This window comes from Xiphophorus hellerii, chromosome 8 (genome assembly GCF_003331165.1).
Source record: "Xiphophorus hellerii strain 12219 chromosome 8, Xiphophorus_hellerii-4.1, whole genome shotgun sequence".
NCBI lineage: Eukaryota > Metazoa > Chordata > Actinopteri > Cyprinodontiformes > Poeciliidae > Xiphophorus > Xiphophorus hellerii.
In genome coordinates, this window is record NC_045679.1 from 14,050,841 (window position 1) to 14,063,021 (window position 12,181).

At 36.6% G+C, this 12,181-nt stretch overlaps 1 protein-coding gene across 2 annotated transcripts in view; it reads right to left on the reverse strand.

Moving 5' to 3' along the window:
- Window positions 1–1,148: 1,148 nt before the first annotated feature.
- The window catches only part of gnaz (guanine nucleotide binding protein (G protein), alpha z polypeptide), a 45,956-nt gene continuing 34,923 nt past the window's right edge, over window positions 1,149–12,181 (reverse strand). For both annotated transcript variants that reach the window (XM_032569704.1, XM_032569703.1), the window contains exon 3: window positions 1,149–4,715. In XM_032569704.1, coding sequence (XP_032425595.1) covers window positions 4,371–4,715 — 345 coding nt within the window. In that variant the 3' untranslated portion in view covers window positions 1,149–4,370. The remainder of the gene's footprint in view (window positions 4,716–12,181) is intronic.

Sequence of the window (12,181 nt, forward strand, 5' to 3'; positions counted from 1 at the left end):
ATCAAACATCCAAGCACTGAATAAACCAGAGTTTTTAGGTCAGCTCTTAAAAACACTGAAAAAAGAAAAAGACCGGGGTGGGAACTATTTCCCAGTGTGCTTAGCAGCATGTTTTTGTATCGTGTGTTGCAACGTGAGTGAGATGGAAATGTGTTACATTGATTTGACTCTTGTGCGTTACTAAGGCAACTGTATATTTTAGTGCAACTTGAGATTAATGTCCTGTTGACACTAAATGTTTTTGAGCAGAATTCATTGCAATGTTTAATACAATCAGTCATCAGATCAGAAATCTAAAGATTTTAAAGTAAAATAAGTAGTTATTTTAATTTAATAATGTGAGTGAAAATAATACAGAAATGTGTGCTTTTAACAAGGTCAGGGCAGTTTTATTTTCTTGCACATAATTATTTGGTTTAAATTGCAGCATTAAGTTAAAACTCACAATTCAAGATTAATTAATTTAAAAAACAATGTTTAGACAACTTGTCTTTTGTAGTTAAATCAACTTCACAAACTTTAATTTCTGACTTAAAACCAATACAGTTTTATTGTTGACTTTGCATTTTTAAGGCAGCAGGTGGATTTTCATCTTCAAGTTAAACCACCTTCAAATGTTTTACCGTGTGTGTGTGTACATGCTTGGTTGTTTGTCCTGTATGTTGACCTGTCCAGGCTGCACCCCGTCTCTTGCCGAAGTACTGCTATAGACAATGTTTCTTGAACCTATTTACTGGTTTCTAAAGATCTTACTTGAATGAGATTTTCTCTTGTCTTTCCCATGTCAAAGAGTGGCTAAGAGAAATGTGCCTCTGTCACACACACAACATCCATCTTCCAGGGAAGAAGGATGCAATACATAAAAATAATGATTCCTCAGTATTATTTTCCTCCACTGAATGAATGTACGCAGATTGAAAGTCGGATTTTTTTAAATTTATTTCCAGTGTAAGATTAACTTACTACCAATTTGCACATTTAGTTCTTCTTTTAATGCAGAGGTTTGTAGATGTTCTAAATAAACTCTAATTTATGTCTTGTGAGGTTTAGAAAAAGAGTGGTCTGTGAACAGGCAGACCTGTTGGGTCAGCGAGAGTTTATACACTAATTAGAGCGGAATCCTGTCATCCCACCACACAGAGGCCAAGTTCATTCAGGAGTAATTTAATTGCATACTTCATACCCAAAGTTTTCTTGCTCCAATTGCTACATTGTACGCAGAGGACCCCCTCGCCACCACCTTTTATACGACGACCTTGGAGGTTGCAAATTGTTTTTATGCATAATTACAGTGAAACAAGAATACTTAGACAAAAATCACCCAAGAAACACATTCACTACACCATGGAAATTTGCATAAGTTGTTTTATTCATAGTTATTGTCCTTTTATATTTTGTATCTCATTGTTTTTGTTTGTTTTTTTTTGTTAATTTTTTTTTTTTTTTAGATTTTTATTGAAGTGGACATCCTGTAAAGCCAAGCTCGAAGCCCTTGGCTGAGTTGTTCTCTGAGCTGAAAAGACAGAGGGAAGAGTGGAGAGGGATCTTCCTCTTCTGTCTCTCGCTCTCTCTTTATGTCACTGACAGTATCCCAACTCAACCTTTATTTTCACTTGTTTGAACAAAGAGTGTACCTTACAGTATATTTACATCATAGCCACTGACAATTTCCACTTAGATAACGTAAGGAAGGTTGAACTTTCAAGATTTCTTTTATGATGTTTTAAATTCTTGTTCTTCTTTGATCCACTTTCTACTCACATAATGACCTTAAAGAGAGTGTTTCCTTGTCATTACATCATTGTAATCTTCTTGGTCATCAACAAAACATTTTTCTTAGCATTTTTATATTCATATATCTCTTTTTCAATAGATTCCTCTCTGAGAACTGTACAATCGTACACAGTGTTTGACTTTTATATATATTTTTTGGGAATATATTATTTAAACCCGAGGAAAAAAAGAAACATAATCCCAAAGAAAATATATATTAGTATCCCAAAGTAACAAAATCATGCATGCATGTTTTAATGTATTTCCCATAAAAACAAAACGAAAAAAAAAAAAAGAAAAGTATGGGATCTGGTTTTATTTACAAACTGATCTTGGCACGGTTTTTGTTGTCTCTTGCTGGACTCTTGGAATGGTTATAAACACGATTTTTACTTTTCTGAGTGTAACATACCTCAGGTATTTTAAGTCAGTGACTTGCTATTAAAAGCAAGTATGAAAGACTTTTTTTATTTTTAAAGCACATAAATATTGGAGAAAGATGAGGGAGGAAAAAGAAGGACATAAGAGGGTCAACCAGAGGAAAGAACAGAAATAAGGTGCCTTGCAAAATGTGTTTTTACCTCCTGCGTTTCACATTTTTTTCACTTACAGCCACAGTTGTGTGTTTTATTAGGATTTTGTTTGACAAAACAAGACAAAGTAGTGCCTAATAATGTTGGAGGTTCTCAAATTTTACAAACCAACTTCTGAAAAGTGTGATTTGAATTTATATTCACCCCATTTACTCTGACATTCTAAATAAAATTGGGTGCAAACAATTGCAAAAGTAATTTAACTTCTTAGGCCATTACTTTTAGAACCAGTTTCATCTGTTGTATTTTGAATCTAAAGTCACTTTCTGATCTTCCCATAATCTTTTTTTTTTTTTGCCAATTCTTTGCAAAATAACTTAAGCTTCATTCGACAGGATGAAAAGTGTCTCTCAATTGTCAAGCTGTGGTAGAGAATCTTAATTGGATTTTGGTCTGGACTTTGGGAATTTATGAAAGACAATTATGCTTTGATGTAAGCTGTTGTATTGGAGCTCTATCTCTAGATGTTGTTACCAGATCCTTTGCATCCTCTGACAAATGTTCTTTCAGTATTCAGTTTTATTAATTTTCTCCATCAGGTCTGAATAGCATTTTTTGAGACCACCATGTGCCAACCATGGGGAAAGTCTTTTGTTAGGTTTGCCAAACTCTTTGTATGCTAAGAAGACAGACTGAACTCCATAAGATGTTAGAAGCCTGAGATATTGTCCTTTTAACTTTGTGCCTAATCTGTCTAATTTGTTCTTTGGTCTTTGTGGTGTCGTTTGTTCACCAATGTTCTTTAAAGCTAGGTCACACTGTTTCCTTTTTTTCTATGCTTGCTATGTCTTCAAAATTATGGGGGTTACAGTGGAACATCAAATCATGTCACATCTAAAGTATGTGTTGCTTTTGGTGCAGTTGAGTTGTGAATAGTGCATCTATACAGGGATCAATAATGTGTAATTCACAGTGTTCTGCTGGTGTGTTCTAATTTAACTTACGTATAAAATGTTTAATATTTTAGGACCAGCTGATTATGTGAGAATGAAATGGCAATGGCTGTCTGATCATTATTAGCTGAACTGATTAGTAGAATAAGAAATGTCTCACCAATGGGATTAAATTAAACAACTGTGTATTGCATTCATTACTTGAATGACTTCTTATCTTACTTTATTTAACTTGGAGGTATCCCAGATAATGGGGTCGAACACATCAAGTTGAAAACCAAGCATAATTTTTCTTTCAAGTCTCAATTATGCACTGCTTTGTGCTGATCCATCAATCAAAAACATAATAACATACATTTGAATTTGTGGTTACAATGTGACAAAAAAGTTGAAAAGTTCAAGAGGCAGCTGAACTTTTGCAAGGCACTGCTGTGTGCTGAAAACAAGTTTCACCTATTTTTTTTTTTTCTTTTAGGTCGTGGCAGTTTCCTTTTTGACAGCAACCCCGTGACATCATATGAACTGACCTTTTCTCCCCTTCAGAAACAGAGATCGAAGGGGAACAGCTCATCAGGTACACTCGCTGTATCCTATATGTGAAGACTCTCCTCTCTCCCCCTCAAAAAAACAGCATTGATTTGTCAAGATTATATATCATAACGCAGCATTAATTGACTCAGGCAAATAATAGAAAGGGGGAAAAACTGCCAGTACACACTTGGATCTCACTCTTAGGTTTGACAAGAGTAGTCTTGAATTTTCCAGTGTCGCTCTGTCAAAGGAGAGTTGACCCAAATACCTTGTGTGTGAACAAACCATAAAGATGTATGTGTGTGTTTATGTGTGGTATCTCTGCATACTTAAATTCAGTGCAAACACATAGGGTAAAAATTCCCACCTCAACCACGGCCCGGCAGCTCTGTTGACTCAACAGCATTGTCCAACCCGACCGACGTAACACAGATTTTTATCTCCAGTTCTTTCCTGCAAATCCTCGAAAGCAGACAGACTAACACATTGCCCACTGGTGGGGGCCAACTGCCTCTGAGCTGCCTGCACTTCTCCCGCTGCAAAAACCCACCTGAACCCACCTCCCATCCAGTGTCAGGTCCTAGCATAGCCCAATATACTTAAGATTGTTCTGGATGATCACGTCCGTGACAGCATCGAACACAAACTGGATGTTGCTGGTGTCGGTGGCACAGGTGAAGTGCGAATAGATCTCCTTGGTCTCCTTGTTGCGGTTGAGGTCCTCGAACTGCCGCTGCACGTAGACGGCAGCCTCTTCGTAGGTGTTCTGGCCTTTGTAGTCTGGGAAGCACACTGTCAAGGGAATGCGTTTAATCTTCTCAGCCAGCAAGTCCTTCTTGTTGAGGAAGAGAATGAGCGATGTGTTGGTGAACCAGTTGTTGTTGCAGATGGAGTCGAACAGACGCAAGCTCTCAGCCATGCGGCTCTGTGTGGGCACAGAAACACAAAACTTAAGAACAAGGAAAAGGCAAGTTTCATAGCTAATGCAAGTTTCTGATCTAATCAACACAGTTTGTAATCTTCAGTGGGTTTTGACCTTCACGTATGAAAATCAGACACAAAAGGTTTCAACAACCTGTCAGGATGAAAACAAAAGGAAAACAGTATTGTACGTCAGAGACATCTGCTTGACCAACCGAATGTACAAATCGTCTGTTGTGTCAACAGAGATTTAAGACTAAGATAAACGAAGACCTCAGTTTGAACTCTCATTCTCTCCTGTGAAACAGTCAATTACATCTTTAACCACTTTCTACATGTCCGGTATTGTGAAATGATCAGCTAAAGAGGACGTGTCATTTACTACTTTTACAACTGATGCTGTGAAGCAGATAACCTGAATGGATTGTGTGAACAAAAGATAAAAAGAGAAACACACATTTATAGCCTGTGTGCAGTTTTATTTTTTGCAAAAAATAAGTTTGAATGTACATGTTCATGACACCTGCTAAAATTACTTAGGAGCTTTAAAATTAACAACAGTGTTTGTTTTTTTTTATCTAAGGAACTTTAGGTGACCACAGCTCATCTCTGCATTATTAAACAACTTTGTTTTAGGACAAACTAAAAATTACATTGAAAGTTTTTGAATTAACTTTTGTTTTCAGTCTAAACACCATAAGAATGTGGTTGAGCATATAAGTTAAAAAGTAAAACATGCTTTTATTCTGGGTTTACATAAGAACTAGGTTCAGTCATTCTCAAATGGTAGTAAAAAATACCTGATATCACTTCAGATTTTTTGCCATTCTTTGATTTTATTTTATACCATTATGAGAATTACTGATATAACACTAGTTATAACCAATAGCGGCTTTCTGCTTGGGTTTTTACAACCAAGCAGTTCCAGGCATTAACGATGTGCAGCTATAAACTATTATATATATAAAATTAGTAGTTTGTTTTGTTACAGCCAAGGAGACAGCTAAGTATCTCATTATCGTGTTTTACAAGCATCTCATTCTGTAAATATTTGATTCTCCATCTGTTATTCTACATATTTGTGGAGGATCACAATGCAGAGAGCGAAGCATCGCCAAAACGAGTTACATGTAGCAAAATAGTTAAGATGGGCTATTAGCTATTTACTTGGGCTGTGTGATTGGATGATTTCCTGCATATAAGGTTGTAATTGGTTCTATCCCAGTCAACCCCAGCCAAATTCATCTCCATTTTCAGATCCTCTGCAGCTCTTCCCCATTTGTGATTTGATTGTTAGTAGACTGCATTCGTTGATTGGCCAGTGGATCTACGTCACTGGATGAGTGAGGACGGTCATTACAAACTCCTCAAACAACAACATCTTAACCACCAAATTGATAATTCCACCGTCAAATCTTGAGATCAAAACCTTTTTATCAATTGTGGCAGAAGAGCACATACAGCATCAGCTGGATGGAACAACTCACAAAGGTCAAAAATATCAAGAGATTTCTGAGAAACTGGCTGAACAACATGCAAAGTGACATCATTGGTGCGTCAACCACCCCGAGCACACACATTCCCACATATAGAGAGGAACACACTGCCAATGGAGACACACCCAACTTGACTGGAACCCACTAAGTTTTCTTTTTCTGTATGCTCTGTGTTTGCTATGTGAGCTATTAGCTCTAAACAACCTTGACGCATTTTCATGTCTCTCTCATTTGATTCAATAACCAACCAAATAGTTTGCAGAGACAGATAGATTCCCACATCTAATGTGGAGTATTTTAACCCTATGATCTGTTGGTTGTGTGGGAGCATGCATATATGCATGCCTTGGGGAGAATCTGTGCACCCTGCACTCATGTGATGTTGAATGTATAAGAGAAAACAGAAGAATAGAAAGTTGATCTGGTCATGGCAGCTGCTGGCATGTGGCGACTAGCCAGCAGCTTGTGACTGGGAAGATGTCGGATGGAGGACTGCTGTTTTGAAAGGTTACAGAAACAACATGCTCTAAGCAAATCACAAGATCTCCACTGCTTGGAAAAAAAAGTGGAAAAAAAGAGAGATGCTGATTATTCAATGGCGTAAGCGCAATATTTTTGGACTGAAGGAAAATGTTACAGTTTTGAGAAAACAGGTGAGCGATACATTTACATACATATCAGAAAACTAAATTACAGAAGATGCTGAAGGCTGAGAAGACAAATGTAATGAAAACACAACTTTATAATGGCCTCTCAGAGGATTGGGATTATCTCACCTGCTACAGGAGTAATCTAATAACTCCTGTAGCATAATCCAGATTTTTAGCTTTAGCGACTAACAGCTAATGTGATACTGTATACCCCTGTACAAAGTGAATACATATGACTTTAAATCAAATCTAGTCTCAAGATGTAGTTGTGGTTTATGCAAATGATTTTCTGAAACCTTAAAGCATTTAAAATAGATACAAGGGTTGAATCTAGATTGCATACTTTTGCTCATACTGATCACTCAAAATGCTTCCAAGCTAAAGACGTATTCACTAAGCTGCACATACTATAGGTGTCACCTGAAAACTCTAAATATTTGTTTGCCTGTGTAACCCATCTCAGTCTCTTTGTTTCTAACATTGAATCTGTTTCGTGTCTACTGAGCAACATGCTGATAGATTGTTGCCAGGAAAGAAAGTGGACGTTTATTACACAGGGAGGATCTTCAACCTAAATATCCAATGATCAGTTGCTTCTTGTGATTATTAACATCTCAGATGTTTATAATGACATTCTTGCAGTCCACAATGAATATTTTAAAGGCCAGGACAAAAAACGTCATATTCTTCATCTTTGTGTGATACATTTGCTTTTTCATCTATTCAGAAATATATTTTTCCCATGTAAGGAAAATTTTTAATAGCTTGAATTTTTCTAGGACATTTTAGATAATCTTAGTTCAAATGGAAATTAGAGGACAACTAATACTAGACAGCTTGTTGTTAAAGTTGAGACAGACTGGTCTTCTTTCAAAACTGTGGAAACTGCAGACTGGGCCCTAAACATTGTATTCAGCACACAATGCTGTTGGGCTGTTTGACCTCGCTCTTCCTCTTTCCTGGGTGTCAAAACATGACTGCGACTGCTTTGAGAGTACAGCAGGAGACAGCCAGCTGAGCCCAGGGAGGCTCTCCTCTCTTCTGCTGGCCACTTCACACTTGTGCTGAAAGATTTCTTAATGGGGAGCGCAAGGAAAAGGTTAGCTGGGGGGAGATAGGAACTCTAATGCATGCAGCTCCTCCTTTCTTTGCTTCAAACACCAACAACTGATGCAGATTGGCTCATGTACAAAAGCATAGACAAATGCAGTGGCTTAAATTAAGTCTAAGTATTAATGAGAAGGTCCACCACAGTGTCCCTGCTTTGTTTACATAAATAAAAATTCTTTTTTAAATATGTAGCCACACCTGCATTATTCATCAAGGTTCATTTTCATGCAGCCTTATGAGGCCAGGCCTCTTTGCATTTAGCAGCAAACTCATTGTACCTGAGAGCTGCATTATTTAGGATTTTCCGTCTTTGTTCTGCCCCTTTTTTTAAATTAGTAATGTCTCAACATGCGGTAGCCACACTGCAGAACTCAGAGCTGAAATTCCATGCATTTTTAAATCAGAATTATTTTCAAAGTATTTTTTATAAAATCTAATCATTTTGTCTGACATTTGCATGTTTATGGTTTCGCTGAGACTTACAGACAATAATCCTCTGAGCCATGCATGTGCCTTACCTTGATTTGGGATTGCATAAGAGGAAGGTCATGCCATCTCCTCTAAAGGACAAACTAATAAAAGATTATGGAGGATGACAGACAAAATGTACTGAGATAGCTTTGTAGGTGAAAGCAATGACATGAAACCTGTAATGCTGTTTTAGCTTCTGTATAACAAATAAACGTCCAGGTGCATTTTATCAATATTTAAGATTCTGAATGAAACCAACTTTTTTGAAGGATTGGCATGAAAAACTCAAGGCTAGATTCTGGATTGTATTTATTATATTTATTCTTAGTATTTTTTTCTAAATTCATTAGAAGATATTATTACTGATCACTTCTCAGACACGCCTCTAAAGCGCACATGGTGGTGATTTCCTTTTTCTTCAATGAGGATTGAAAAAAAAAAAATCCATTATTTTAACCTGTCATCATGAAAACATCTTAAAAGATGTCATTGTCTAATATGAAGGAAGAATTGTCAAAATAAGCAAAACATTAGCGATAGAGAATTGATCCTGCAGCCAGGGGTGTCATATTAGCCAAACAGAAAATCACAACCTTCGTTCTTTTATTTTTATTTCCCAGACACTAAATTCACAGCAGGTTTGCAGAATCAGCTGTTGCATATAAACCTGCGCTCCACATTCATGATACCACGCCCATGAATCACTTTCATAGATTCATGCACGCACATGCAGTCTTCATCCATGTTTTTTCCCTTTTTCATCCTCCCCTACCTCATCGCAGCTCACTGTCAACAGCGCTAGGATTAGGAGCATTTGACTGGCCTGTTTCTTAGCAACAGTAACCATGGCATCCGATTCATTATGAAGACAAGGATGGGACAGGGAAAATGCATCAGGGAATGAGCTGATGGGTAAATGTACTATAATTATTATGGAGCGTTTTCTTTCTTGTGTGATTTTGTGCGTTTCAACTGAACTGGTGTCGTTTACAGACGGAGGGACGCTATTTTCCGTGTCTCTCCACGCGTCTCCATGTCTCCAGCTTTGAAGGATGTGGCCATTACAATGACTGCTGGCCAAAGCAAGGCATTGATGTTAAATGACAAAAGGGTTTTTTTTGTTTTTTTATTTTTTTATCAAAATTGCTCCAGTGCTAGACCAGGGTTGGTTAATAGTAATGGTATGGAAAAAAGCAAAAACAATTGAGAACCAGTTTGGTTTTCCAGAGTCAGAGAACCTAGTGGTGATTGGTCTGCAGGGCACAAGTACGTCTCAAGTCTCTCCATCCTAGTCTCAAGTCAAGTGAAGACATGAATGTTCCAAGTGAAGTCCAAAATTAAGGGACACAGTTCAGAGTCAAGTCAAATTAGGAAACTTTGAATTTCAAGTTTTAAGTAAGTCATTTGTCCAAATATGTAATTTAATTACAAAGAAGTAGTGAGCAAAATAAAAAGAAACAAACCTGCTTCTGCAATATCGTATCAAATCTTCAGCATAACAAACTCTGGATATTCAAAAATATCCAGAGTTTGTAAACTAAGTTGTATTTTTTCTTACTTGTGTTAGATTTGGAGATTATCACAATTATTACAATATTACATATATAAATAATTTTTATGTTTTGTTTTGTTTTTTGCCTCACCCCAAATTGTTTTTTTAGCATATTAGTGTGAATAAACTTCAACTGTAACATTGATAGAACCTCTTGATTTATACAATTTTAAGAAAACATCTTTCTGTTGGTAACCCACATTTGACATGATGGAAATGTGATAATTTTTAAACTTAATTTAATTACTTAATTTTAACAGAGTGCACTTTATGTTAGAGCGCTGTGCGGTGGGTCCAACAAACACAAGGCCTGCACATTTTCTGCGGCTCGGGCTTCATGTTCAAATGACCATACAACAGCTACAAGCAACTCACATTACTGTCTACATGCTTGCAATTAAGAATCCGTTCCAATGCACCTGCTACTGTCTGGAATTAAAATGTCAATGAATCTGCCTCAGCATCTCTGTGCAGAGTTAACTGGGTGATGCAGCTCCTACTCCTCTCTGCCTCCCTTTATTTTCATCCAACTTTGTGTACACCTATTTGATAGGTCTGGCAGAGCATCTTTCTTCCAGCTAAAATAATTAGAATATTGTGAATATTGCATCAATATTAGAACCTGGGCTTCCATTGTGCCTCAGCAGTGCCATGGGATGTTCATTTCCATCTTACGCCATATTAATGCAGTATTTCATGCAAAATTAAGAGCATAGAAATGAACATGCTTTTCAGTAACTTGACATTTCTGTTTAAAGCATCCCTTTTTATCAATTTTATGTAATATTTCCATATTCTTTGACTGGATTTGTGTTTTTCATTATTTTTAAGTGATGATCACCGAAACTACAGCAAATACAGGATGGAAACATTTCACTCTATGATGAAGCTATGAGTTTCCCCTTTTTAAGAGTGACAACATATATTTAGCTTATTCACAATATTCACTTTTTTGAGTATGCCTAAGAAAAGCATTCAAGCAACATGCCAGAGATTCATCGTGTATGTTGCAGCAACAGATTGATAAATATTTGCAACTTGCCAGGAGCGTGCAGCGGGATGGTTTATACATTCGGTACAGCTACATTGTAACAGACTTTCTGTTTGGTGTAAGTGTTTTCAAATTAAATGGTCCAAGTCCAAGTGAAGTCATTGGTGTGAATGTTCAAGACAAGTCCCAAGTCCTTTGTGATTTTACCCAGTTGAATCTAAAGTCCTTAAATCTGACTCAGTTCAAGTGAAATGACTCAATTCACACCTCTTTGAGAACCAGAGTTTTGCCATTTCATCCTGTGACCTAAAATGTCTCTTCCAGTAAATCTTTGATTCTCCCTTTCTTATCACAACCAACATTTCTGTAGAGAATCAAGGTGCAAGAAAAAGCTGCACAAATATGATTATTTTTATGCTATGCCAACAAACAGATGTGTTAATATCACTTATCAGAATTACAAAAACAATTTTAAGCATCAGTCAGTGTTTGTGATCACTTTAACAAAGTAAAAACAGGGATTTCTGATTGCTGACTACTCAAGATGGGCATTAATACTATGATTGGAGCAACAAATCCAGGTTAAAACAGGATGTAGAAGACCTATTTGTTCATAGTAGGGCTTAAAATTGGCTTTTGTTAGTGTGGCTTCATTTAGTACAAAAAATGTGCAAACACAAGAAATAGTCACGTTTGAGGCATTACGGTGGTAAGCCAATAAAGATGATATCTATTATGTTTAATAAGCAACAGTTAAAGGGTGGAATTAATGTGGTTATTTTTTCTATTAGACTCAGCATATCTTCTGTTTTGTTCATAGATATTAACTTCAAAGCATGTTGGGTTCAAAGGCTGATTTAACTTGAAATTTGAAAGAAAGAAAGAAGGAAACTAGTCAGCATCATTTCCAGCAAAAGCCGATGAGTCACGTCTGATCTGGAATGAGACCTGTGACTTTGATACACATTTGATTTTGTTTTGTTTTTTATGAAAGTTGACTTCACATGAATAAAGGGGGATTTTTCACGAATTGGTGAGAGCTCTTCTTTACATTTTGGGGTGTTATTAAATGCCTGTTTTTTCATAACTACGACTAATGTGTTAAAAATGTGCAAATGTGATAAAATTAAGCCAAGTTGTGTACTTTGAAGTAAATCTTTGCTTTTAGTGAATACTTCAAGTAAGTTTTAACCAAAGTAG